We start from the raw sequence: 27,760 nt of genomic DNA, 5'->3' as shown, positions 1-27,760 counted from the left end.
TTTGATTAAAACTTTGTAAGTTTTATTTATTTCATTACTTTGTTTATCGATACCTATAGGTACATTATGCAAAATTGTACTTAAAGATTGCTGGCGCTAGAGGCACTCCACGCGAATTATGACATGACGTTTAAAGCATTAAAATAAAAATGTTACATTTGGATAGGTACGTAATTTTAAATAATAATGACAGGTTAGAGATTTTTGGGTTATACCTAAGTACATTTTTATTCTAGAACTACTGAAATATTTATAGCAAATTAATTAATGTTTTACGGCATTTGTAGCAAAAATAAACAAATATTCAAAGCAAACTATGTGTATAACTATTTACTAAACTCAATATTTTTGAGCAAAGTAACAAAATAAGTAGTTTTATTTAACACCTCAGGACTCATTTTGCTCGCGTTCTCATAAAGTTTAGGAACTACATCGCCTTTAAATTCTTTAAGTATTTCCCACTGCCAATATGCGGATAATTTAGCAATATCTAAAACTTTCGAATCAACGTCTTTCACTGTAATACAGAAAGTATTTCTACAGTAAAACAATGATAAACATAATGTTACCATGGCAGTGAATTCTTGATGAAACACTAATTTAAATTTTATAAGACTCGACATATCATTTGTCGCAACATCAATGCTATCTAATAATTTAATGTTATGAATTTGTAACAATTCTTGAAAATATCGAAATGGTGAAGTGGTTTTTTTATATGGTAGTTCTATTGTATTCATTAAAACGTACTGCTGATTACTTGATTTTTCTATATGCTGTTCTTCTGATGATGATTTTGAACTTGTTGTACCAGCTATGTGAGGGTTTTTCGGGTATTTATTACCATTATTGTATTGTGAAACACTAATTTTATGGGATGACCAAGACGTTACATTGCTGCAACTTGGCATAGCGCACATAGAAGTTGTAGCATTCACAGTGTATTGTGAATAACTTGTGTTAGGGTGCTGAGGGTTTGAAATACTACTGTTTATGTTTATACTTGGTGTAATGCGTATATCAGAACTCGTTGCAATCATAGAGTATTGCGAGTTATTTGTATTAGGTTGCTGACTGTATACAGTACTACTACTTGCATTTGAACTTGGTGCAAGGTATATATTTGGCCTTTCTGCATTCATAGCAAATTGTGAATAATTTGTGTTAGGCTGCAAAGACTTAAAAATATAATTACTTTTGCTTGAACTTGGTACATTTCGTATTATATTGGAACTTTTTGCGTTCTTAGCACATTGTGAATAACTTGTTTTTGGATGCTCAGGACCATCAACACCAATAACACTATTACTAACAATTGAACTTGGTGGATTTAGTAGATTTGAAGGGTTAGTATTAATATCAGATTGTGAACGATTTGATGCATAAGTCTGATTACGATGCTGCGGATTTACAATATAACTACTTGTATTTGAACAAGGTGTAACAAGTACATTGGAACTATTTGCATTTATAAAATATTCTGATAGATTTATATTATTAGGTTGCTGGGGAGAGTTTGCATCACTACAACTAGCCACATTATTTGAACTAAGCGCTACAGGTGTTTTCTCATTTTGATCAAAAACATTTTGGCCTCCGTTATAGAAATTACTATTCCAATTGTTCGTCTGTTCAGTCAGGACAGAACCTTTTTGTCTATTTAAGGTTTCTTCCGACATCAATTCAGACACAGACTTAACCTTTATTCTAGGTACTGATGATTGCGATTTAGGATCAACTGACTCATGATTATTAACAGTTTGAGTAATGTGTTTGTCATTGCCGGTTATGTCACCATTCTTAGCTAATGATATTGTTGAAGTTATAACTGGCATAGTTAAGTTATCACTGTTACCATATACATTTTTATCACAACTAGACAGTTCACTATTCGGCAACATGTCCTCATTTATAAGCAAAAGCAACAATTCCGAAGTAGAAGACTCCTTTGGAAGTTGTTTTGGGATTGGCACGGGATTTTTATTTAACAGGTTTTGAAGCATTGTTTGCTTTTCTTTTTCTGATGTCTTAAAATGTAGCACTGCGTTTGAATTTTCAACATTGTCTATTTCAGCAGTAGCAGTGTTTTGCACTTCACTAATAATGTCTGTAGTCACACTCTGTGTCATTGAATTTATAATCTTTTTAGGTTTAAATGACTTAAATTGACTTACTTTAGTGATTTTCTCAAAACATTCAATAAAATCATTTGGCATGTAAGAGTTGTCTAAATCTTTTAAGCTTTTCCATTTAGGGCAATCATTATTTTTAAAACTTCTTAAAGTTTTTATTCCAACATTTGTTTGTTTTTTTTGTATCCAATTTACAACGAGATCCTTGTATTCCATGTATCTTATTAGTCCTGTTGAAATGAGACCACTCCCAGTTACGACTCCTATTCCCATACTTAAAATTTTTCGTTCTACACAAGAATCTACATTTCCTGAATTGTTTGTACTTATACCACTTGTGTCTAATCTCTTCAAAAATTTATTGTAACACATTGATATTACATCTTGCATGACTTTTTCACTTTCAGGAGATAGTTTTGGAGGTAATTTGTCCTCGATCAATTCTTTATTATTTGATGAGACTTTCAAATCACTTGATACACTGTCAGAATCATCAATATCAACACATTCAATGTCACTTACATCTGTTACTTTAGTTTGATTGAAATTAGTTTTCTCTCTTTCATTATCAGAACGTTGAGAATTCTTAGAAATATTTCCTTCAATGACCAGCGTTTCATTCGAACCTCTCGAAATTAAGCGACGTCTCTTGTGTTTTCTGGTTGTCGTAAAATCTTCATCAGATGAAGAGACACATTTCTCAAATGACTTCAATGTATACAGAACATAATAATTAATATTTCTACAATGAATTATTTTGTCTTTTCTGCAAACAACATTTCCGTTTGAAGAGGTCAAGTTGGGTCTTGAGCCCATTCTATCTAATTCAACAAAGCAATTCCGTACAACATTTGAGTATCTTACCTTCAAATTACATTGCTTCAAATGATTACTTATACTCCTTTTTTCCTTGTAAGATTTACTGCAAAACCTGCATACAAAATGTTTTATATAATCTTTCTTCCAGAGTGATCTTGGTCTCTTCATAACATTTTTTTTAATAATAATCACATTGGTATTTTCTTTACACGACTCCCGATCTGCAGAGGACGTTCGACTGTTAGATAACAATATTTTAGGGTTTGACTCTACATTTGGCAAGCTATTACAAACACTATCTGCTTGCTGTGTGGAACTGACTGTGTCTTGCTGGTGCTGATGATTATTTGACAAAGTACTATTTTCCTGCAAATATCCAATGTTATATGAGTTAAATTAAAATACATATGAACAATGTAGATAATTTTTTGAATGTAATAAATACTCATTGCTTGTTATTTTTATTTTTTTATTATCCAGCTCTATTGTAAACATTTTTCTTTGCAAATTGCAATCACTAATGCTTTGGTTAGTAAAAAGAGCTTATAAGGTCTTGTAAAATAATTAAACGGTCGCAGGTTCAATTCAGCCTAAAATCAAGGAAACATGAATGTGTTTGTAAAAAATTCTTAGACACTACTACACTTCGTCCACTGAAACACAATACAAAAACACAGCAGACTAAGTTCCAGGCTATCTGCTTCAAAGAAAAGTTTCGAATGATAAGGCAGATTGCTGATTGAAGATTCAATTTTCAATCAAGAAGATCAAATTTGATTGCTGATTCAAAACCTTCTTTTTAATGATAAAAAAAATCATTGGCTCAACTGTTCAATATTTATATATTGCTACAGTATGTAAAAATAGAATATCACAAGAAACAAAATTTTAACGAAACAAACATAAAATTATTGAATTTTATTACATTACTAAACTGTTTATTCATTTTAAAACTTTATTGGTAGTTACTTACTTTTTTAAATTTTGATAAAAGACTTTTTTGTTTTTCTTCAAATATTTGTTTTTGTCCAGCATATTCACTCAAAATAGATTGACATTTTTTACAAATAAGCTGTGGTAGACCATCAAAGGGCTCAACCTAAAAAATATAAAACATTATAAGACTACTAAATAGGCATTATGCATACTTTTTAAATATACTAATTGTGGACTTGTGGATCCCAAAAGTAGCTCAAACATAATAGTCTAAGATACGAACTAGACGTGATCTTCACCCATGTGCTTAATGGATAAAAATTATATAATTAAATTATCTTGTTTAAAGACAAATCGCGTAAAGTTAACTGGAAAATTTCTGGCCAGGCTATATTATATTCGGCAACCTTTTCAGTTGGTTTTGTTGTCAGACTTTTTTGTTAAAATAATACAATGTATTCATAAAACTTTATTTTTATTAATTATTATGAAGGTATTCTTGTTCTAATTTAAAATTAATTTTGTACATCTTACGTCTGTAAATAGTTAAATACCGATAGATTTTATCCAATCATTTTATGAGACAAAAACATATCAAAAATTATGTACAATTAAATACCACTAGAGCGGATTTTCTATACAACAATTTAAAAAAATTACATCATTGCTAAAAAAGTATAAGAATTAATAAGGATTCGCAACCTTTTATTTTGCGATCATATTTGATTGAGAAATGTGGTTTGTCTCAGTACCACGAAGTCCCATTTCATTAAATTTCTCGAGTAACGGTATGGAAAACTATTACGGGACAGAAGTTCTAACACCAAAAAACCTGTCTGAAAGATTATTTTGGTAAACTTAGAAGTCGATCGTCAAACCATCGTGAGTAGTAGCGACGAACATCTTCAGCCCTTGTGGAAGCGGCGTTGTTTTTATATCTTATCTCAAACCTATGTCCCAAATAATTGAATCACTTGTTCAACTATAAAATAAAAGCATTCTTGGCATACTAATTTATTGCAAGCATTCTTGACTTGAGTGAGTACAGGTAGCACTTTCCAGAGTAAATTCTGGTTTCCTACAGGAGCCTCATCACTGTCAACAATATGGAAAACTATAAGCAGAAATTTATAACGATCTCTAGGAAACTTGTCAGCTAATAAAGCTAATCACGTTTCTGTACGCCAGTACATGTAAATGTGATTTTAATAGATAGTTAGATATACTCTCATGATAAAATGAATGTAAACATTTTTTTACCTCCGTTGCTATTGGTACAAATTACAGCAAACTCCAAAAAAAATTGTCTTCGTAGTTCCAGCTCTTCAATTTCGGAATTATGGCTATCACTAATTAGCTGGAGCACCAATTCAACAAAAGGTTTTTTTTTTAAAGCAAAAAAACAACCAGTTAATTAATTCCAAGTAAAAAAGAATAGCTTAATGCCGTTCAAAGTAAGACACCAAAAGTTAAATGAGAGTGAGAGAGGTTGCATTTTTTTATAAAAAATAAATAAGAATAGATATATAATACGACAAATTAAATTATTTAGTCAGTCAGTTCAGCCTATTGAAGTCTACTGCTGGACACATGCCTCCCCAAGTTCGCGCCAGAGAGAGTTCCGATTTTCCGCAATTCTCATCCAGCCTACACCGGCAATCTTACGTAGATCGTCGGTCTAACGAGCCGGAGAACGTCCCACACTGCGTTTGCCAAGAAGTGGTCTCCACTCCAGGAAACGTCTGCTCCAACGGCTATCGGTCCTGCGACACAAGCAACAAGCCCACTGCCACTTCAACTTGTTAATTCTGTGGGCTATGTCGTTTACTTTCGTTCTCTTTTTTTTAAACAATGATAGGCTTGCGTTTGAGCACTATTTTACCTGATGATAAGTGTAAATGCGGTCTAAGATGGAGCACGATTACTTAGAAGTAACCTGTTCACTCGCGACTTAAAGATCCCCAGGTTATAGTTTTCCGGAAACGGACGGTGGTAGAGAGTTCCATTCTTTGGCCGTACGGATCAAGAATGTACTAGCGAATCGCTTAGTGCGTATAGGCGGAATGACAACCATATAAGTGTGGCGTAACGCAGAGCGTCTGGTTGTACGAAGATGGAAGGGGAAGGAGGGAATCAGGTCATATAGTTCCTGCGCACACTCTCCGAAGCGTATTCGATAAAAAACCGACAGGCCAGCCACCCTACGCCGTTGACGCAAGCTTTGCAGCAACCAGTGCATCATCACCGATGATCTTCCTGGCTCGTCTCTCAATTGACTCAAGAAGCTCCAGCTGGTACTTGGCTGAGCCATCCCTACGACGAGAGCAGTACTCCATGCATGATCGAACTTGGGTTTGAAATAAATTTAGAAGCTGTGCCGGAATGAAGTACTGCCTCACCTTCGAGAGGACGCCCAGTTTTTTTTGTAGATGACAAAATAACACCAAGAAGCTCCAGCCGGCCTAGCACGCATACAACGAGATATCTCTTGACGAGAGAGAGAGATAATGTCTACATCGAGTATTTTCTCGATTATAACATGCGCACTACGAGAGACAAAATTCTCTTCCGAAGACTTCGCCTTGTCGAGTAGAGAAACATTATCAACCATAATCACAACTGAATATCATTCTTATTTCTTATGTCGTAAAGTTGAATTTACAAGGTTATTGACCAATTTCAAACGAGTGACACATGTTTTATTTAACAATGTTCTCGGCCTTTTGGCTAAGATAAAAAGTGTATATCTAATTTAAAAAATCTAATATGGAAAATAAAACGGCGTAAGTAAATGAATTTAATTATATATGTAAAACAATATGCTCGTGTTGTGCTTTATATCTTGTCGCACATTAGATAATAGTAATTCTATCACGCATTTTCTTTTTTTTTTTTTTAATTTTTAAAATTTTTTGAATTTTTGAATTTTTTTTTTTTTGATTATTGATTTTACTTTTATTCTATTTAATTTTATTTTTAGTTACTGATTTTTTTAATATAATTTTGTTTTGTTTTTTATTCTGAATGTTGTCTTGTCTTGTTGTACTAACCCAATATGGACTTATACTTTGGTCTGAAATAAAGTATTATTATTATTATTATTTAGAATAAGAAGCAACAGGGCGCAAATACGTTTTTTGTGTGATTATATGGCACACTTCACTCGACTTTTCGCATTTCCCGCTCTTCGTATACCGAAATTATATAATTATAATAGGGAAACGCCATGGTATACAAAAAATAGGCACCCGGTTTTATTTATTTTTTATTTATCGTCTTTCTCGTCGATAATATTGAAGACGAGAAGTTTCTCTTCCTAAAACGACAAAATTCGACAAAATTACGATGTCATGTTAGCTTCCGTAGAGATAAATATCACAGATCACTAAAATTTAATGATTATCTCTTCTTGACGTAACGAGAAGAGTATCGCGTGCACGCATGTTAGCTACTGTAGACATAGAGAGATAATACGAGAAAAGGGGTAGACAAAATTTTGTCGTGGCGCGCATGCTAGGCCTGCTGGTGGCCAGTTATGGGCACGGGCACATCTCGGAAAGAAGGAGTCAGATGGAAAGGACTCCACTTTGCCGAAAAGAGATACGCCTGGGTCTTAGAGGCGTTGAACTTGACCAGATTTGCGTTTCATACCCAAATGTCCCGGGTTGATGGCCAAACGATCGGACTTGCAGCCGTCTATAACTACGCGGATCGATCGATCCCTCAGGAATTCAGATATCCAAACACAAAAAGAAGCGGGTAGGCCGTATGAAGGAAGTTTGCTAATAAGGCCGTCATGCCAGACCCCGTCAAATGCCTTCGAGATATTGAGCGAGACCGAAATGGCTTCTGCGTGTCTCTCGATAGCCTCGCTCCATATGTGTGTGGCATACGCTAGAAGATCACCCGTGGACCGATTGCGGCGAAAACTGAATTGTCGGTCACTAATAAGATCGTTCAGAAGTTCAAGAAGATTATTCAGTATACGTTCATAGGGTCAGCTCGACTGCCTTTATTGGGCACAGGCTGCACGTTAGCTTGCTTCCAGGCTTTCGGCACATGTCCTGTCGCTAGAGAAAGACGAAACAGGCGTGTTAAGATTAGAGAAAACTCTCTCGTCCTCTCGCGGATAGTCTAAACTTATCTGTGAGAGAAACCCCAAGCATAGCCCGTTACATTGCACGTTGAGCGACTTTATTAAACTTAAAATGGCTTTAATTAAATAATTAAGTAAAGAAAACTTTAAAATCAAATTTTAATAAAATAGATAAATAACGAAATGCTTAATAGTTACGCTGACCACACTGTTTAAAAAAATATGCTGTCAACTTTCACACATGGTGAATGAGCATTGACTATTGTATACCCTTGTGCTTAATTCGTAAACACACTTGTACACTATTTGTCTTTTTTTTTGTCGGCAAACAAGCGCACAGCTCACCTGGTGGTAAGCGATTAACGAGCACAAAGCGATTATACGATTAATTGTTAAATTTTTATATCAAATGAGCTTGAAAAACATCAAACTATAAATTGAAATTTTGAGTACTACTTATAGAATCTATTTCGTTTAAGTATAGTTTAAAAATATTAAGCAATTTGTTTTGTGACTACCATTTTCAAAAATTCAATTTTTTTTTTAAATTATAACTAGTTCGGCAAACAAGACTTGTTTATTGTCACTGATGTCAACTTAGGGCTTTTACCCCAAATTTAGACCGTATATATATATATATATATATATATTAAAAACAATATAAAATATATAAAAATATATACATATACATATATATATTGTTTTTTTTTATGTAATGGGGATAAGTTCGACATTTATGCACCGATTTTGATAATTCTTTTTTTGTTGGAAAGGAGATATCCTAAGTCTGGTACCATGATAAGGAAACCAGGATCTTATGATAGGATTCCAGAGAAATCAAGGGGAAACCGCATAACTTTTTACTGGGTGTACCGATTTTGATGATTTTTAATTTAATCGAAAGCCAATGTTTATCATGTGGTCACATTTTAATTTCAACGAGATCTGATTAAAACTTTTGGAGTAATCTTTGCTATGCGGATAATGCGTATTTACTTGTCTATTTTTTCGTCTACCTACCTACGTTGTATTATTGTCGATGTAATTGAAGTCGGTTTTTTTTTTTTCGTTAGCCAGCAAACACAATTATTATTATACATACCGCTTAAGCGGCATCTAGTGCGATTGCTTGTTACTAAGAAAGCAGAGTTAAATAAAACGCGAGGTTAAACTGCGTTGATGTTTACTACAAATATGTTGATTGTTATTAGTTATTTGCTTGTTCAATCCGTACGTTTATTAGCAAGTCATTCGTTAAAATGCCTAATGTTAGAGAAAAATAAAGTATTGACAAAAATTTACAAAGACGTGGGAAACAGATCCAGACTTGAAAGGTGAAGCCATTCCATTGTTTTTTAGAGGTGTAAAAGTAACGAAAAAAAAGCGTACCCGTATGTATTCGTTACTATTACAATTAGTACTCGATACTATCGTATCGTTGCGTTACTTGTTATTTTACTATTTATTAATTATTTTTAATGTATTGTTACGGAAACAAAGAAACTAGCGCCATCTAGCGGCAACCATTGAAACCACACAAAGACAGCGATAGCATGAAACTCTCTACTCAATACTAGATGGCGTTAGAGGATTTACTGTGGAACTATATAGAAGTATAGTCTCGAAAACCGGGTACATACGCGAACTTTCCAGAATGGTCTGGGCCTCGTGTCGGCCGATATAAATAGCCGCAGGTAGGCGAGCGAGTTCAGTTCAGTTTGAGCGATCTTCGAGGCGACTTCAAGAGTGAAAACTAGTGATCAAGAGTGATACCAGTGAAACCTACGACATTGGCTACGACTGAGGACATCGTGAGTGCTTAGTGTTTGAACTTAGTGCTTAGTGTTTGAATCTAGTGCTTTGTGTTGGACCTAGTGCTAGTGAATAAAGTCTTGAAAAGAGTCAGCAGGTCTTTCTCTCAAAATCCTTCGAACCCTAACACGTAACAACTGGTGTTGGAAGTGAGATTTGGAGATGCCATTGACTCCGTGAGAAGACTTCAAGGACTTCAAGGGCGTCAGGACAAGGGCACAACGAGCTGCGGAGGTCACACCTACTGGGGACCAAGCTTCGCCCACCGTGGGCTAAGCCCCGCCCACTGACCCCGCCATCATGCCGCGCCCACTGACCACGCCCCAGTCCCCGCCCACTAGGGCTCAGGCCCCGCCCACTCGGACTTAGGCCCTGCCCGCTCGGGCTCAGACCCCGCCCACTCGGGCTCAGGCCCCGCCTACTTTGTCTCAAGCCCCGCCCACTGGATCCTTAGGATCCACTGGAACCTTACCACGCCCACCAGTGACACCGTAACTTCTACATACTCTCAAGTGGCTCTTCAATTAGGAAGTTTAATTAAATTAATAGAACAACAAAAGGCTGAAATTCGTGGTGCTTTGCAAGAATCACAAGAGCAACAAAAGGCTAAAATTCGTGGTACTTTGCAAGAATTACAAGAGCAACAAAAAGAGCTCCAAGAAAAAACGCTTTGGGCTGTAAAAGATGTTAGTGACGCGGTGACTAAGCTTCGAAAAGATGTCGACGTAGTGGAAGAACGAGTTACCGGGTTAGGATTGGATGTTGAAAATGTGAAAACCGGCCTCACTGAACTACAGAAGAAAGTAGTGCGCCTTGAAACCACGGGAGTCGCGATGTCTAGTGGAAGTACCGGAGTGGCGCAAGGACCAAGAGTGAAGGTGCCTCCGTACGACGGCACTACTTCGTGGAACGCTTATCGTCAACAATTCCAGACTGTTGCTACTGCCAACGGATGGACGGAAGAGCAATGCCTGACCGCTCTCATTGTTGCGCTCAGAGGTCAAGCTTTGTCGGTTTTGGAAGCACTGCCACATACAGGAAACGGGTTCCAAGACTTGATGGAGGCACTTGAATCCCGGTACGGGGAGCGACACCTGGAGCACGTGTTCCATGTCCAATTACGTGACAGAGTCCAACGCTCAGGAGCAGGACTACAACAATGGGCGTTGGAAATTGAGAAACTTGTTAGGAAGGCACACCCAGGAACAGACACCAAGATGGTAGACACGAATATTGTTCAAGCATTTGTCGACGGAATCAAAGACCTGGAGGTCAGAGCTGCAGTGAGGCTTCGTCACCACACCTCGTTAAAGGAAGCATTGGCGCATGCTTTGGAGGTCGAGGCTGTTCGCTATGACATACGGCAGACCCATAAGATCCGCGAGGTCTCTGAGGAAGTCAAGGTAGTTAAGGCTCCTACGAAGAAAAGTTCTGGAGTCATGTGCTACAAGTGCGGCGAAAGGGGTAGCGGAAAAATACATGGGAATGCCGACGCACTCTCACAAAGGCCGTGTTCGGAAGACTGCAAACATTGTGTTAAGCAAGAATCTAATGAAGTAGCATTAAAGCTAACAAGAGCAAGTCCTTTGGGTATCTGGGAGAATGATGCTATGAGGGAAGCTCAAGAAAGAGATGATGACCTTCGGCACATCATCATGTGGAAGAAACGGGGTGATGTAAAACCAATCTGGAGTGAGGTTGCACCCACTGGCGCTGTCACTAAGGCGTACTGAGCTCAATGGGACAGTCTGATACTTCAAAACGGAATACTCTACCGCAAATGAGAGAAGACTAACGGCAGAGAGTTCCACCTTCAGATAATTGTCCCAAGAACGAGGGTACCAGATGTTCTCCGTGAAATACATGATGGCGTATCAGGAGGTCATCTAGGTGTCAAGAGGACGTTCCGTTCATTCCGAAGCCTCACTGCAGCTCTGACCTCCAGGTCTTTGATTCCGTCGACAAATGCTTGAACAATATTCGTGTCTACCATCTTGGTGTCTGTTCCTGGGTGTGCCTTCCTAACAAGTTTCTCAATTTCCAACGCCCATTGTTGTAGTCCTGCTCCTGAGCGTTGGACTCTGTCACGTAATTGGACATGGAACACGTGCTCCAGGTGTCGCTCCCCGTACCGGGATTCAAGTGCCTCCATCAAGTCTTGGAACCCGTTTCCTGTATGTGGCAGTGCTTCCAAAACCGACAAAGCTTGACCTCTGAGCGCAACAGTGAGAGCGGTCAGGCATTGCTCTTCCGTCCATCCGTTGGCAGTAGCAACAGTCTGGAATTGTTGACGATAAGCGTTCCACGAAGTAGTGCCGTCGTACGGAGGCACCTTCACTCTTGGTCCTTGCGCCACTCCGGTACTTCCACTAGACATCGCGACTTCCGTGGTTTCAAGGCGCACTACTTTCTTCTGTAGTTCAGTGAGGCCGGTTTTCACATTTTCAACATCCAATCCTAACCCGGTAACTCGTTCTTCCACTACGTCGACATCTTTTCGAAGCTTAGTCACCGCGTCACTAACATCTTTTACAGCCCAAAGCGTTTTTTCTTGGAGCTCTTTTTGTTGCTCATGTAATTCTTGCAAAGCACCACGAATTTCAGCCTTTTGTTGCTCTTGTGATTCTTGCAAGTTGAAACTTGTTTGCTCTTGTAATTCTTGCAAAGCACGAATTTCAGCCTTTTGTTGCTCTTGTGATTCATGCAAATTGAAACTTGTTTGCTCTTGTGATTCTTGCAAAGCACTACGAATTTCAGCCCTTTGCAGCTCCATTAATTTAATTAAATTTCCTAATTGAAGAGCCACTTGAGGGTCTGTAAAAGTTACGGTGTCACTGGTGGGCATGGTAAGGTGGGCGGATCCAGTGGGCGGGGCTTGAGACAAAGTAGGCGGGGCCTGAGCCTGAGTAGGCGGGGGCTGAGTCTGAGTAGGCGGGGCCTGAGCCCGAGTGGGCGGGGCCTGACTCTGAGTGGCCGGGGCCTGGGGGGCGTGGTCAGTGAGCGGGGCATCATAGGCGGGGTCAGTGGGCGAGGCTTGGTCCACGGTGGGCGGAGCTTGGTCCACAGTAGGTGTGGCCTCCGCAGCTCGTTGTGCCCTTGTCCTGACGCCCTTGAAGTCCTTAAAGTCTTCTCTCGGAGTCAATGGCATCTCCAAATCTCACTTCCGACACCAGTTGTTACGTGCTAGGGTTCGAAGGATTTGGAGAGATAGACCTTTTGACTCTTTTCAAGACTTTATTCACTAGCACTAGGTCCAACACAAAGCACTAGGTTCAAAAACTAAGCACTCACGATGTCCTCAGTCGTAGCCAATGTCGTAGGTTTCACTGGTACCACTCTTGATCACTAGTTTTCACTTTGAAGTCGCCTCGAAGATCGCTCAAACTGAACTAAACTCGCTCGCCTACCTGCGGCTATTTATATCGGCCGACACGAGGCCCAGACCATTCTGGAAAGTTCGCGCATGTACCCGGTTTTCGAGACTGTACTTCTATATAGTTCCACCGTAGTTCCTCTAACGCCATCTAGTATTGAGTAAAGTTTCATGCTATCGCTGTCTTTGTGTGGTTTCAATGGTTGCCGCTAGATGGCGCTAGTTTCTTTGTGTGTTCGTAACAATATTAACATGCTCCAGTACAAATCCAATAACTTCGACAAATCACTTATCGCAAACCAGCGAATTTGCAGAAATCCCAGAAGATGACAGCGATCTGTACGATATATATATTGGATATTTAGGTTGTTTTGGTCAAACAGATGAACACAACAAAGTGTTCTAGAATATATGTCAGGTTGTTTAACCCGTAAATTATCACAGCAGATAAAATGTGAGTTGTGTCTGGCGCTTTTGATTGGTGACAAAAATTCGAGGAGTCTTATAAGCAAGAAAACTCGTGGCCTTAAGCATGCGTCGTCTGGAGTCATCGAAATCATTATCATTATTATATAATAAAACTAAGTTGATAAAATGTGCGTGACGATAAAACTTAAAAAGGAGTCCCGGCATGATAAAGGGACTTATATAGTGTGATAGCCCTTTATCCCCCCTCGAACAAGAAAGTTCCCGTTTTAACCTAAAAGGCGTGTTTTAAAAGATATAAGGGCTTTTCCAACCTTTCAACTTGGAAATTAAGTGTAGTGGATCATCTGTTGTCGAGTATTTGAACTTCATTCAGAACAACGATCATTTGGGTTGCATTTCGAAGGCACTGCGAGCAATTGCATCATATGTAGTAATTGCGCGAAATAATATTCCGATTTCAATAAAGTCTTAAATTAATTTTCTTCACTCCTCCTAACGCATTCCTAGACTATTGATCAGATTTTCCAATCTTTGGAATGGCAGTCCTTTAGTTAAAATATCAGCTTCCATCCTCTCTGTATTCATATAAATAATATAAACTGTTTTCTCCTTAACGTGCTGTCGAATGAAATGTGTTCTCAAATCAATATGCTTGGTTCTATTGCTCACAATTTCATTCTTGCACACCTGTATTGCCGCTTGACTGTCGCTATACATAAGTACACTATTTTGTTGCTTACAGGCAATGCTATTCCACAACATTTTTAAATGTATAGCCTCCTTTACGGCTTCTGTTAATGCCATGTATCTGCCTCTGCTGTAGACAAGGCTACTGTTCTTTGTTTCCTTGATTCCCAGCTAATGCATCCACCAGATAATTTGAAACAATATCCTGTGTAGGATCTTCTGTCCAGTGCACACGAAGCCCAATCTGCATCTGCAAATCCATAGATGGGACATTCAGTTTTCTCGTAAATTATTCCGAGCTGTAAAGTTCCTTTGAGATACCTTAGTACCCGTTTCGCACATTTAAAATGTTCTTCACCATAGTAATTATTAAATTGTGATAAATAACTAACAGCAAACATTATATCTGGCCTGGTAGCCACAGCAAGAAACATCAATGTTCCAATCAAATTCTGATACGGTAAGTTTTCTACTTTCTTTTCTTTTTTATCTAATTTTAATCGTGCTTCTATGGGTGTACTCACTGGTTTACAGTCCTCCATCTTATATTTACAAAGAACTTTCTTAATATAATTTTCTTGCGATATCTTAATTTTTCCCTGTTTTATATTAACTTGTATACCTAAAAATTCAGATGGTTTTTGATGTCTTTCATATCAAACTTTGTTGTGAGAAAATTCTTTACCTTTTGTAACTTCTTTTCTGATGTATACGCAATTATTAAATCGTCAACGTAAAGACAAATTAATATTTTATCTCCTCCTTCTTTAAAAGAATACATACATCAGGCCCACAGACGTCAGTGTGTATTATTTGTAAAGACCTTGTAGATTTCAATGCTTCATGTGTATGAAACGCTAAAACTGTCATTTTTGCTTTAATACAAGTTTCGCAATAACCTAACTTTTTATCATTGTTAATTATTAATCCGCGCAGCAGTTTATTCCTTGATAGTAATTTTAAGTCACTTTCATTTATATGACCAAGTTTCTGGTGTTCTTCATCTCAGAATATGACAAAGCGGATCACAATGCAAGCCACAGATTGCTACTTATAAAATCCGTAATTTAAATTTATATTGATATTATACAAAAAAAAAAAAAAAATGTCACGTAGGAACTTATAATTGTGTTGACAAGTAATACAATGTAGGTAGACGAAAAATTAGTCAAGTAAATATGCATTATCAAAGATTACTCCAAAAGTTGTTATCAGATCTCGATGAAATTTAAATGTGACTACATGATAAACATCGGCTTTTGATTCAATTAAAAATCATCAAAATTGGTACACCCAGTATAGAATTATGCGGATTTTCGAGTTTCCCTCGATTTCTCTGGGATCCCATCATTAGATCCTGGTCTCCTTATCATGGTACCACACCAGAGACATCTCCTTTCCAACAAAAAAAGAATTAACAAAATCGGTTCATAAACGACAAAGTTATCCCCGGATATACATAAAAAATATATATATATATACAGTTGAATTGAGTAACCTCCTCCTTTTTGAAGTTGGTTAAAAATACTTCTGTTTATAAATGAATAAAGAGTAAGAACACAATCAATGTTTTTCTGTTCCATATCCGTATCCGTTTTAAAATTATTTATTACTTATTATTTGCTACTTTTTAATTTGGATTTTTGATAAAGCTTTTTGTTTAATTTTTAAAATATTATTTATATTTTTAAAAGCCATAGAACTAGACGTGTATTGTTACAATTAAAGATACAAAAAGTCGACTTTCGACTTAGCTAGCTACCCTAAAATGTTTTTTAAATTATTTTAGTCTCAACAAATCAAAAACTGATTTTTTTTTCAATAATCAATGATAATAGATCGGTTAGTGAAAAACTTAAATGGTTCATCACTAAGAAGGTGGTTATTTATTGTTTCAAAAATGTTGTGTAGGTATACACGATTTTTGTATAGATAGGGCCGATCCATAGATTTATTATATCGTTGGTACTTTGACTAATTTATAGACTATAAAATTATATGACTTAGGGCCTGTCTCATTGGTTGATAGAAAAAATATACAAGTTAACATACACATAAAGTAATAAAAAATAATTAATATACTAACTTCAATATCAAAACAGTATTTAATCTGCATCTGCACTCGAGGTACTATCTGGTACTGCCCCATTTCATCAAGGCAAAGTCGGCAAGTGATAAATAACTTAGGATCAACTTCAACCATATCCATTGCAACAAGGAACTGAAAAAAAGATTATAATATAAAATTAAAGAACAATAAAAACATTGGTGTGTTTTTGTTTTATTTTAGTAATTATACACAGTTAAAGCCAAATTTATTTAAAATTTTAAGGTAATTGGCAAAAATTTTAACACTAACCATAAACTAAACCATCAACCTAAACGCTTAAAATACATAAGAAATTAACTACAGTGCACAATTATTTTTTTATTTCGTCTGTTTGGTTATAATAGAAAAATTATATTTTTCATTAAGCTTAACAATTTTACCTCCTAAAATCAAAACCAAAATATTTAAGTTTGTACCTTTTCTGGTAATTTTATTCACACCTCAAACAGAAATACGTCAATAGTTTGGAAAATATAACAAAATATACCATCAGTCTCGAGTAATGTTAACTTTGACAACATTAATAATAATATACAAAAAGACAAAATGCTTGATCTTAAAACAAAGAATATGATTTAGTCATAGATAAAATATGAAGGCAGGGCTTGTTACCGTTACCAATTACCATTATAAAGTACCGGTAAATAGCGTTAATTTTAACCGTAGACAGAGTAGTTTACTCTGTCTACGATTTTAACAGATACCTGTTTTACCGTTAAAACTTTTAACGGTAATTCGGTAACGAAAATTTTTTTTAACGTTAAATTTTACCGTTAAATAGAATTTTAACGATACTGATAACGTTACCTCCAATATCACGAATTAACGAAATTTTTATCGATACCTCTACGACGTTGCCGCTCCGCACAAGTGACCTTCAACTCGACGTGTTGGGATTGATAAGAGCGACAACAGCGCGTGTCATTGGATTACAACGCTGTAGGTACGAACATCAATGTACTTCAACCGTTTACGTACCCTTATTTCGAACATTAGGTTGGTATAATGTATTCCGAAATTATAATGGCGAACTCAAAAAAGTACTGTCCGAGTGACTGGTTTATATCTCTCTCATCTTATTATTTAATTTTATTTCATTATTGTTGAAATTCATAAAATAATATTTAAGTATGTTATACATATAAGAAATAAAATAACATATGCGCCTATATATCAAACAAAATTTATGTTTCGCGTATTATATGTGTTCTAGATATTCATTTTGTATTAAGGTACCTTCAGAACTTGCAATTGTTTTTATTTTTAAAATAAATAAACTGTATGAGACTACATAAACTAAACAAAATTTTGTTTTATTTATCTAATTATATAGTAGGTGCCTGGATGAGCGAGGTTTGCTCGATATGTTAGATAAAGATAAAAAATTAAAAGTAATCTGACTGGACACATCTGAACTCAAACCTGGGTCATCTAAATTCTGGATAGCCCGATTTCCTACCTGAGCAATTATAACCTTATAAGACATGGCGAAATTATTTACCTTAGTATTGTAATAATATTGTAGCAGTTTTTCATTGCAAGAAAACAATGATAAAACGACATTTTCTAAACGTGAATCCTAGCTAGCTAGTTGGAGCCGTTAGCCAAGAATGAGATTATATATATACAAAAATTACTCGTTTAAAGATATTATTCTCTCGTTTAAAGGATTTATTTTGTATATATTTTTTAATCATTCATTAATACGTTGTATCGGATGTTATTTGTTAAAACACGTATAAAATATAGTTACTGCCGACACCACGAATACCAACTTGCTTATTTCTTCACAATCCCGCTGGAAAAATTTTATTCATCTGCGATATATCTAAATTACATTGCAAATACATACCTATAATTAATCCGGGCTAGCGAATCAGTTTCTAAATGTAATAATTATTATCTAATACTGTATTTAATACTGGATTAATTATTTTATACGGGAAATATTGTGTTATTCATGTACCTGTGTCATATTTTTGTGTACAGTACACAATAAATAACACAATATTTCTCCATAAAGCTTTGAATTTTTTATAATACAATTATTGAATACGTTTTTGTTTATTTCATTTAGGTATTCAAAATACATATATTATGACTAGCCCGTTGGCACAGTTTGTAGTGGCCTCTGCTTTCCGTCCTGTGGGTTGCGGGTTCGATTCCCGCCTGAGTCTGGGTGTAATATAATATTTGTATCTATATATTTATGCATGTATTATTTCTATGTATGTTTATAAAAAAAAATAGTTATAACAGTCGGCTGTTATCTGTAACACAAGCATTAAGTTGCTTACCATAGAAACCGACGACCGTGTGTGTATGTTATATGATATTTATTTATTTATTATGTTTTATAATTTTTTACCCAAGGAATGAGGATACTTCGATTACAACCTACCTCAATTTAGCTATTTGTGCATAATAGGGGTACTTACATATTTTTTAATGTGACATATTACACACATAGATATCCATCTTTCTATTTCATACCTTAGCTTAAAGTTTCTATTAAACAACATTTATTTCATGTAAAGAAATAAGATAAAACGTAACAAAATTTATTGAAAAATAACCTTTCGAATCATTAATTTAATAAAATATTCTAATAAACTTGTAACTCATTGAAAAATAGTCCGAACGTACACAAATTTACATTCGCTTTTGTATTAATTAGCACGTAGATATACGTCAGCTTAATGTGTGTATAGCACAGCATAATTATGTCTTGTTTTTTTTTTGTCGGGAAATTGTGGTACTACCTAAAAGCAATGTTTTCAATAAATTATCACTCCAATAATAAATTTCAATTATAGTAAATTTGTCATTAATTGCCAAGTATTTTTCCAATGATTAATATTTTTGTAAAAATTCATTCTTTTTCTGTTCTTGTTAGTGTATGTCTTGTTCGTGTTAATGTTAAATAAATAAATGATTAATTAATATATAATTATAATAAAAATAATCGCTGGACTGTGGATCGCTGTCTGAACATTTAATTTATATGAGAAAAAAATATTATTGGGATCTTTATCAACGCAAATAGCACCCAAAACAATCATTGTCAGAACTTTTGTCTGTTTGTCTGTGCATTTGTGCACGCTAATCTCAGAAACGGCTTATCCGATTTAGATCCGGTTTTTACTAATATATTGTGGCAAGCTTAGCTTAACATTTAGTGTTTTGTTGTAAATAGGTTCATGAATAAAAAAGTTATACTAATTTAAAGAAACACGTTGAAAATGACAGTCACTATTCCACGCGGACGAAGTCGCAAGCGCAGCTAGTTTAGTAATAAGTATTTTGATTCTTGTTCCACTCTGAATTTAAACGCTCTCGCCTTTAAAATATGTATTTTTTTTGCTCTCTTGACAATTTCTTACTGCTACTTTTTTTCAATGGTCAAAAATTAATGTGGGTTTTAATGATAAAATTAGTGTATGACTCTTCTCTTGCAAGTAATTTATTTATTAAGAATTAATAGCAGTTTTTACATGTTATAAATACATAGAAAATTTAATGTTATTTTATTAGACTACATTTCTAAATGAATAACCATATTGAAGCAAACACGACACGTAGAGTTATGCTGTACATCTATACTCTTTACAAATAAATAAAATTGGAGTGTCCGTTTGTAATATTAAAATAACCGCTTTTTACTAAATTCATATGTATACCAAAATTACATTTTTTACAATTTTTGTCGGTCTGTCTGTCTGTTTATCTGTCTATTTGTTCTGGTTAATCTTTGGAACTGCTGAACCAATTTTGACGGGACTTTTAATGACAGATAACTGATGTAATAAGGAGTAACTTAGGCTACTTTTATTTTAAAAATTTATTTATTTTGTAACTTTGCGAATAGAACATTTTTTTTTAATTCCACGCGGACGAAGTCGCGGCACAGGTAGTGTAACAATATTTATAAGAAAACTTGATTATACAATCAATTAAAGAATACAAGCAAATACTCAAAATAAAATAAAGTATAAAACTGAAAAAATATATTTTTTTAAACAATAATAATATATAGATAGAGAATAGCTAATATAGTGTTTTAATACTAAAGTGAATTCTTTTTTAAAGACAAAGCGTGCTTTTCAGCGCAATAAGTTTTCTCGGAATTGTATGACGTTAATTTTTAAACCTCAGTTATAGTACATCTAATACTATTAAATGAGCAATTCTTGTATATATATATATATATATATACTAGCTTCTGCGCGCGACTTCGTCCGCGCAGAACAGAGGCGCGCGCAATACTTGATCATTATTTTGCTGTGATGTTATTTTAAAACTGCGATATCTTCTGAGATACTCATTGAAATCGAATTATGTAAAAGGCTTTATTGTTTTAAATTAAATACTTGTGATGAATAACGTATTTATTTAGATAAGGATTAATATCATATTTATAAAAAGATCTTCGCAAATAATGCATTATTTTAGAACAAACTTGGTTAGCATAAAAAAGGTTATAGTGAGCCAACCTTAAAAGATTGATATATGCTGTTGCGGACTTTTTTTTGGATCAATTCTGTCATACATGATTTTTGCGAAACTTTAACTGTTTTCACAGCGCACGCAGCGGAAGCTCTCAAAAGGAAAAAATAACCCCCGATTTTGAAACATTCTTCATTAGTGCTCCGCTCCTTTTGGTCTTAGCGTATATATAGCCTATAACCTTCCTCGATAAATGGGCTATGTAAGACTAAAAGAATTTTTCAAATCGGACCAGTAGTTTCTGAGATTAGCGCGTTCAAACAAACAAACAAACAAAGTCTTCAACTTAATAATTTTAGTATCGATAGAATCTGATTCTCGTAAACGGCTCTAACGGTTTTCATGAAATGTATGCAGGGGATTTCGGGAGCGATAAATCGATATTATATACTTTATTTCACTAAAAATAATGTACAGAAAAATTATACATAAAGTTGATGGCAAAGGTGGACTTATCTCTAGAAGAGATCTCTTCCAGTCAACCAATGGTCATGAGAGAGAGTGTCGTATAGCGGGGAACACAGTGCAAGAATTAATAACGTAATAGCTAAAGAACTGTAATATATTACATACTTACAGGTATAAATACATACACTTACATAGATACATATAGATATCATACATATACACACACGCTACTTACATACATACATACATACATATACATACGTACACACATAAATACAAATACATGATATAATATTATAGGTAATTATATACTTACATATTCATTAAGTAGATGATTGTAAATTGAGATGAGAAATAAAGTGCTCCTTATGTGTTAAAGTGCGATATAGATAGCTAAGATTCATTTTTAGAAAATGTCGTTTTGTCCTGGTTTTTAGGCACTGAAAAAATAGCTACAATATCGTTATAATATGAAGGTAAATTTCGAAATCGTTAATAAAGTTGTAACAGCTCGGTGGGAAGTCGGCCGATCGGGAGTGATCTAGAAGACTAGAGTTCAAACCCCTATGTCTCCAGGATCGATTGTTTTTTCTTTTTTCTAATTGCACTCATGATTTTTTATTTAAATAACCAGTTCATATTTTTATTATTATTACGGTAAAATCGGAAAATATTATTCATATTTTATCAATATGTAATCCGTATTTAAATATAATCTCAAAAAAACACGATTTACTAAAAATACCAAGGTAAGATCGGTCACCCAGATTGGATAGGATTCCAAGCCCTAGTTGGCGTACGATCACACTTTTTTTGCACCTGGCAGCCCTGGCTTACCTTCAGTCGCCAACTACAAAAAAAATCGTATGCCAGGGAAATTGTGAAATAAAAAGATCGTACAGCCTTTTAAGACTTAGTACTAATTTTTTAATATAAATTATCAAAATTCAATTAGTTTTAGAAAATAAATGCAATAAAACTATTTGTTACACTCAAACAAAATTTCTGTGGTCATATTTTTTAACCAAAACATTTGTTGACTTAAGGACGCTATCACATTTTTAACTCGCTTAAGTTTAGGTATTTAAATCGCAACACAATAACATTACACGTACGCACACATTGATACCGCTATCTGCTCGATTTTGTACCGACGTAACTAATCTTAGTACTTGAAAGTATTAATTTTTAATTTTACTGGTATTGATTAGTAAATTTAGTTGTAAGCTTAAAGTCGAACTTGGTAACTGTTACGAAATACCTACTATTCACGGAACCTCTCCCCTACTCTGTTTATGACGATGTCTTAAGGCGTCAGGGTATCTACTACTCGTTCGTCGTACTATACAATAAAATATAATAGATAATAATACGCTTATTTTTATAATTCAAAATCACATACAATTTTAAGTGATATAATTATAGTTTTAACATTATAATTATATAAACATAACATATTTTACGTAAACAATCTATACAAATAAATAAAATTGGAGTGTCCTTTTCTTATATAAAAATACTGCTTTTTACTAAATGCATACGGATGTATACACGGTCCATATACCAAAATAACTTTTTTCCAATTTTTGTCTGTCTGTCTGTCTGTATGTTCCGGCTAATCTCTGAAACGGGTGGACCGATTTTGACGGTACTTTCACTGAGATATATCTTATGCAATAAGGACTAACTTAGGCTACTTTTATTTTAGAAATTTATTTATTTTATAACTCTGCAAACGGAACAATGATGATGATGATGAATGTAAATTTAAAATAAAATAATTTTTGACAAAAAAAAAACCGACTTCAAAAAGGAAACTAAAAAGTGAAAAATAAATTTACTTAGTACAAAGTAATTCGTATTTTGATTTAGTTAATCAGAAATGATTAAATAAATATTTTATAATTTTGAAGTCGGTGCCAAATAAAACAATAACTACTCTAGTATCTACTCATAATTTGTATTCAGTTTTCTTTCATAATTTGTTTCATTGACTATTAGGTTGAATACTGTTATTATTCTGTTATTGTTTTGACATATCTAATAATATTTTTTGTACTTGTTTGTTGTGTGTGTGTTGTTTGTATTTGTATTGTAGCCAGGTTGTTGTAGTATTTACTTAATTCGACCGTAATAATTCGACCGTATATATATATATATATATATATATATATATATATACGGTCGAATTGAGTAACCTCCTCCTTTTTTTGAAGTCGGTTAAAAAAAGTAGTTACAATGATAGCATGCAAAGGCGGTCTTATTGCTTTAAGCAATCTCTTCCAGACGACCTCAGTTTACCTGAAGAGCTGAGGACCTTCTCTTATTCTATACTCTTTAATTACATTTATAATAAAAGTAGCCTAAGTAATTCCTTATTACATTAGCTATCTGACATGACAAAATGTTATTTTGGTATATGTACCGTGTATACATATGAATTTAGTAAAATTATGTGGCGTCATGGGACACCAGGTAGGAACGAAGTTCCTTCGGATAGTATAGAAGCAACACAATTTGAAAAAAAATGTTGAATTTTATATATATATTTTCTAGTTCTTGATTATTTTTTTTGTTTTAATTTTGTTGATTGGTTTTTTAACTAAGTACATAAAAGTATTTAAGAAATTTAGTATTTTAGAAAATAACAAATACCGTGAAATAAAATAAATCAAAAAAAAAAATAATAATAATAATAATTCAAACTATTAAGTGAAATAAAAAAAACATGTCTTTATTTATTTTTGTCGACAGTATAAAATTACATAAATAATTTAAAAAAAAAGTTTTCTAGTAATATTTTAGTTTTATAAACGTCATATTATAAAGTCGTGTGACTGATATTACGTCACTTCCGTTATATATTTTTCTTACGGTTTTAGTATCACATTTTTTCAGTTCGGTCGCCCAGCCAAATGTCAAGCCTTCTGTAAGGAACTTCGTTCCAATAAACCGTTAGTATGCTTTGTAATAAACGCTTTTAACAACATCACTTTAGCCTGTCGCAGCCCACTGCTGGGGCGACCGAGCGAGTGGCGTTCCCCTATCCGCCACCTAGGGACGTGCCCAATAGGATGTTGTATATATTCCAAATTAAAGTAACTACATCAAATTTCGCTACCTAATCATATAGTTGACATTGCGTTAACCTAAAATATTTACTGCTATTCTAGTAGCGACTATGTACTATATCGCTGTCCCCGGGCAATAAAGCGGTAATATCAAAAATCAAATTTTACAGGAGAAATAAAAGAAGCTAATTTGTTTATAGTGCAGTGTACAGTGATCCAAAACAGACGTTCAATATGTCAAATGAAAGCTATTTTTTTTACCAATTTAAGCTTTTAAAAATAATTTTTTAAAAACAAATCGTATAATTTTTTAATGAAATAATTAAAAAAATGTATAATACAATTCATAGATGATACTATTTTAATTGCAAGATCATTAACAATTACTGTAAAGATGTTCACCGGTTTTTAACCGACTTCCAAAAAAGGAGGAGGTTCTCAATTCGACTGTATTTTTTTTTTATTTTTTTTATGTATGTTACATCAGAACTTTTGCCCGTGTGGACCGATTTCGACAAATTTTGTTTTAATCGAAAGGTGGTGTGTGCCAATTGGTCCCATTTAAATTTATTTGAGATCTAACAACTACTTTTCGAGTTATATCTAATAATATGTTTTTACTTGACGCTTTTTTCGTCGACCTACGTTGTATTACTTGTCGATGTAATTGAAGTCGGTTTATTTTCGTTTGCGAGCAAACACAATTATTTGTGTTATTTTTCTTAGAGTAATGCAATAATACATAGCTTAGTCGTAAAAGAATTATCCATGCAATAAAACGGTTATTGTCATTTATTCTAACGAAATATTAATAAAAAAAAACTGAAAAAAATAAGTGATAGATTGATACTCAGAGAAGCCAAAAATTAAATAACATTAAAAAGGGTGTAACCGGCGTATACCGCTTTATTGCCCGGGGCCAGCTATATGTATGTTGTACTGTGTGGCTACGGTACTAAAGAATATAGCCACCCCCTCTCTTCCCGTGGGTGTCGTAAGAGGCGACTAAGGGATAACACAGTTCCGCTACCACCTTAGAACTTAAAAAGCCGATCGGTGGCGGGATAACCATCCAACTGCTGGCTTTAAAATACACAGGCCGAAGACGGGCAGCAGCGTCTTCGGTGCGATAAAGCCAGCCCTGCGGTCACCAACCCGCCTGCCCAGCGTGGTGACTATGGGCAAAACACATGAGTTCACGTTATTTTTGGCGTAAACTTGTGGAGGCCTATGTCCAGCAATGGACTGTATAGGCTGTAATGATAGTAGCGACTATGTGATTTTACATGTCGAAATTTAAATATTAAGAAAAATACGTATTGATATTACAATTTTCATTGAACGTAATATTATGTATGAGTTAATTTAATTATGTGAATTATGTAAAAATATGTATACTACACTTTACAGAATGCTGTAAGTGCCCAATAATAAAACGTTGCACTTGACACGGTATTTATTGAACAATTAAAACTAAAATAAAACGGGTGGGTAGGTAAAATTGGATAACCTAATTGCAATTTTAAATAATGTCATTTTGTACTATGAACAAATCCCAATTCTAAGCAAAAATACAAATTACACAGCAAAAATAGCTGATGTAATAAGGAGAGTAGCTTAGACTTCTTTTATTTTAGATTTTTTATTTATTTTGTAACCCTGCGAATTTAATAATAACAATTTTGTTAAATTTCCACGCGGACAAAGTCGCGGGCACAGCTAATAAATCAATATTTTATATTTAAATTAATTAAATTCAACATTCACGAGCCAGAGCGTGTTTACGGGTAATAATAATAATAGCATCAGTTCGTCCTAAATTCTAGCGCAGCCTAGTTGCAGAGAAGAGAACTAAGATCTGGGTTTAGTATTGTATACTTGAATACTATGGAAAAGCCTATACCGTTCGGACTCCCTGTATCTCTATTTCTTATCCCATGAGCTTGATGGAAGCACTTCGACCCTCAGTTCTCGGCAGTACTATTCTCGTATAAGGCAGCGATTATTGTAACGATCGGGCGTAGAGTGGTAGGAATCACTGGAGTTTTTTGTGAATGGGACTGTATTGGATGTTTTCAACTTCCCTATTTGTTGTGGAACTTTCTTATCCTTTATCATAGAATGAAAAATACGCTTCTGTTTTAGAGAAAATGATTCTTCAACGTATCCTTAAACATTTATATGTGAACAGTGCTGTGTTATGACACGTCGCGTCGCTTATTTATTTACGTAAATTGTAATATGATTAGACGAATCCAAAATCTCCTTCAGTTTCTTTCTTTTTTTAAAAGAGTTGCCAGCAATAAGTTTCAATATTTTCTTCAAAATCTGAATTAGCATCCGATGACTCATAGAAGAACATTTAAAACGTTTGACCTTTTCTAGAGCTGCGGCTGTAATGATCCAAAATATTGTCCCGATGCGTTAGAACACGACATAATAATGTAAACGCTAGCCATCACGTCATGACACGATACGTGTCGTTACGTCACTCAAATATAAATCCGCCTTTACAGTACGTATGGTGAAGGTATGGAGAAGGAAAGTGGTGTTTTGCCTATATTTGCCTAGATTGTTGAGATGCAAGACCGCTTGAAACGTGTTAGGCTACTTTCAGTACGCAGGTGAATTATCCTCATAGAACAATATTATATTAAAATTATACCTATATTTATTTAAAGAAGTACATTTTCTACTGCGAAGGCAGATAAGGAACCACTTATCTTGAGTACGGAAGTACGATTTATGGTTACATCCAAAGTATACATACAAAGTACACACCTGCATAGTCCAGGATGGGCAAAATTAGGGATTGTGCGAGCACTGTTTTGGATACTACTAGACAAGAAATATAGCACAATTGTAGATTGGAAAAACACTGAATTATATTTATGCCATGAGGCGTTGGCGCAGTAGTCATAACAACAAGATAATTCCCTAGCAATTGTAGCTTTAATCACTGCACATGATAAATATTTGTGTATGCCATACAGGTTTTAGCGCTAACTCATGTCAATTCGTCCTGCCTGTATTAACATACGGAGCAGAGACGTGAACACTGACGAGGGAACTGGTCCCACAAGTTTTAAGTCGTTCAACGTGCAATGAGAGTAACCGACATAGCCACAGAATTAGCAAGTTGAAGGTGGCAGTAGACGGTCACTTGTATCGTGGGCCCGATGGCCGTTGGAGCAGACGTGTCCTGGAGTAGAGACCGCGTCTTGGTAACCGCAGTGAAGGTCGTCCTCCGGCCCGCTCAACTGACGATCGTACGTACGTAAGACGTAAGATTGCCGGTTTAGGATGGATGAGGATTGCGTGAAACCAGGATGTCTGGCGCGAACTTGGGGAGGCCTATCCAGCGGTGAACTGTGATAGGCT

At 34.9% G+C, this 27,760-nt stretch overlaps 1 protein-coding gene across 1 annotated transcript; it reads right to left on the bottom strand.

Moving 5' to 3' along the window:
- Nucleotides 1–16,962, bottom strand: LOC123661513. The gene is made up of 4 exons (XM_045596474.1): nt 16,766–16,962; nt 16,371–16,505; nt 3,916–4,050; nt 1–3,317 (listed from the first exon to the last, which is right to left on the bottom strand). The coding sequence occupies exons 2-4, from the start codon at nt 16,491–16,493 to the stop codon at nt 327–329; spliced, it is 3,249 nt and encodes a 1,082-aa protein (XP_045452430.1). The 5' UTR covers nt 16,494–16,505; nt 16,766–16,962; the 3' UTR covers nt 1–326.
- Nucleotides 16,963–27,760: the final 10,798 nt, after the last annotated feature.

This window comes from Melitaea cinxia, chromosome 2 (genome assembly GCF_905220565.1).
Source record: "Melitaea cinxia chromosome 2, ilMelCinx1.1, whole genome shotgun sequence".
Taxonomy (NCBI): Eukaryota; Metazoa; Arthropoda; class Insecta; order Lepidoptera; family Nymphalidae; genus Melitaea; species Melitaea cinxia.
Note: the sequence above shows the minus strand (reverse complement) of the source record. Positions and strands in the feature narration are given on the sequence as shown.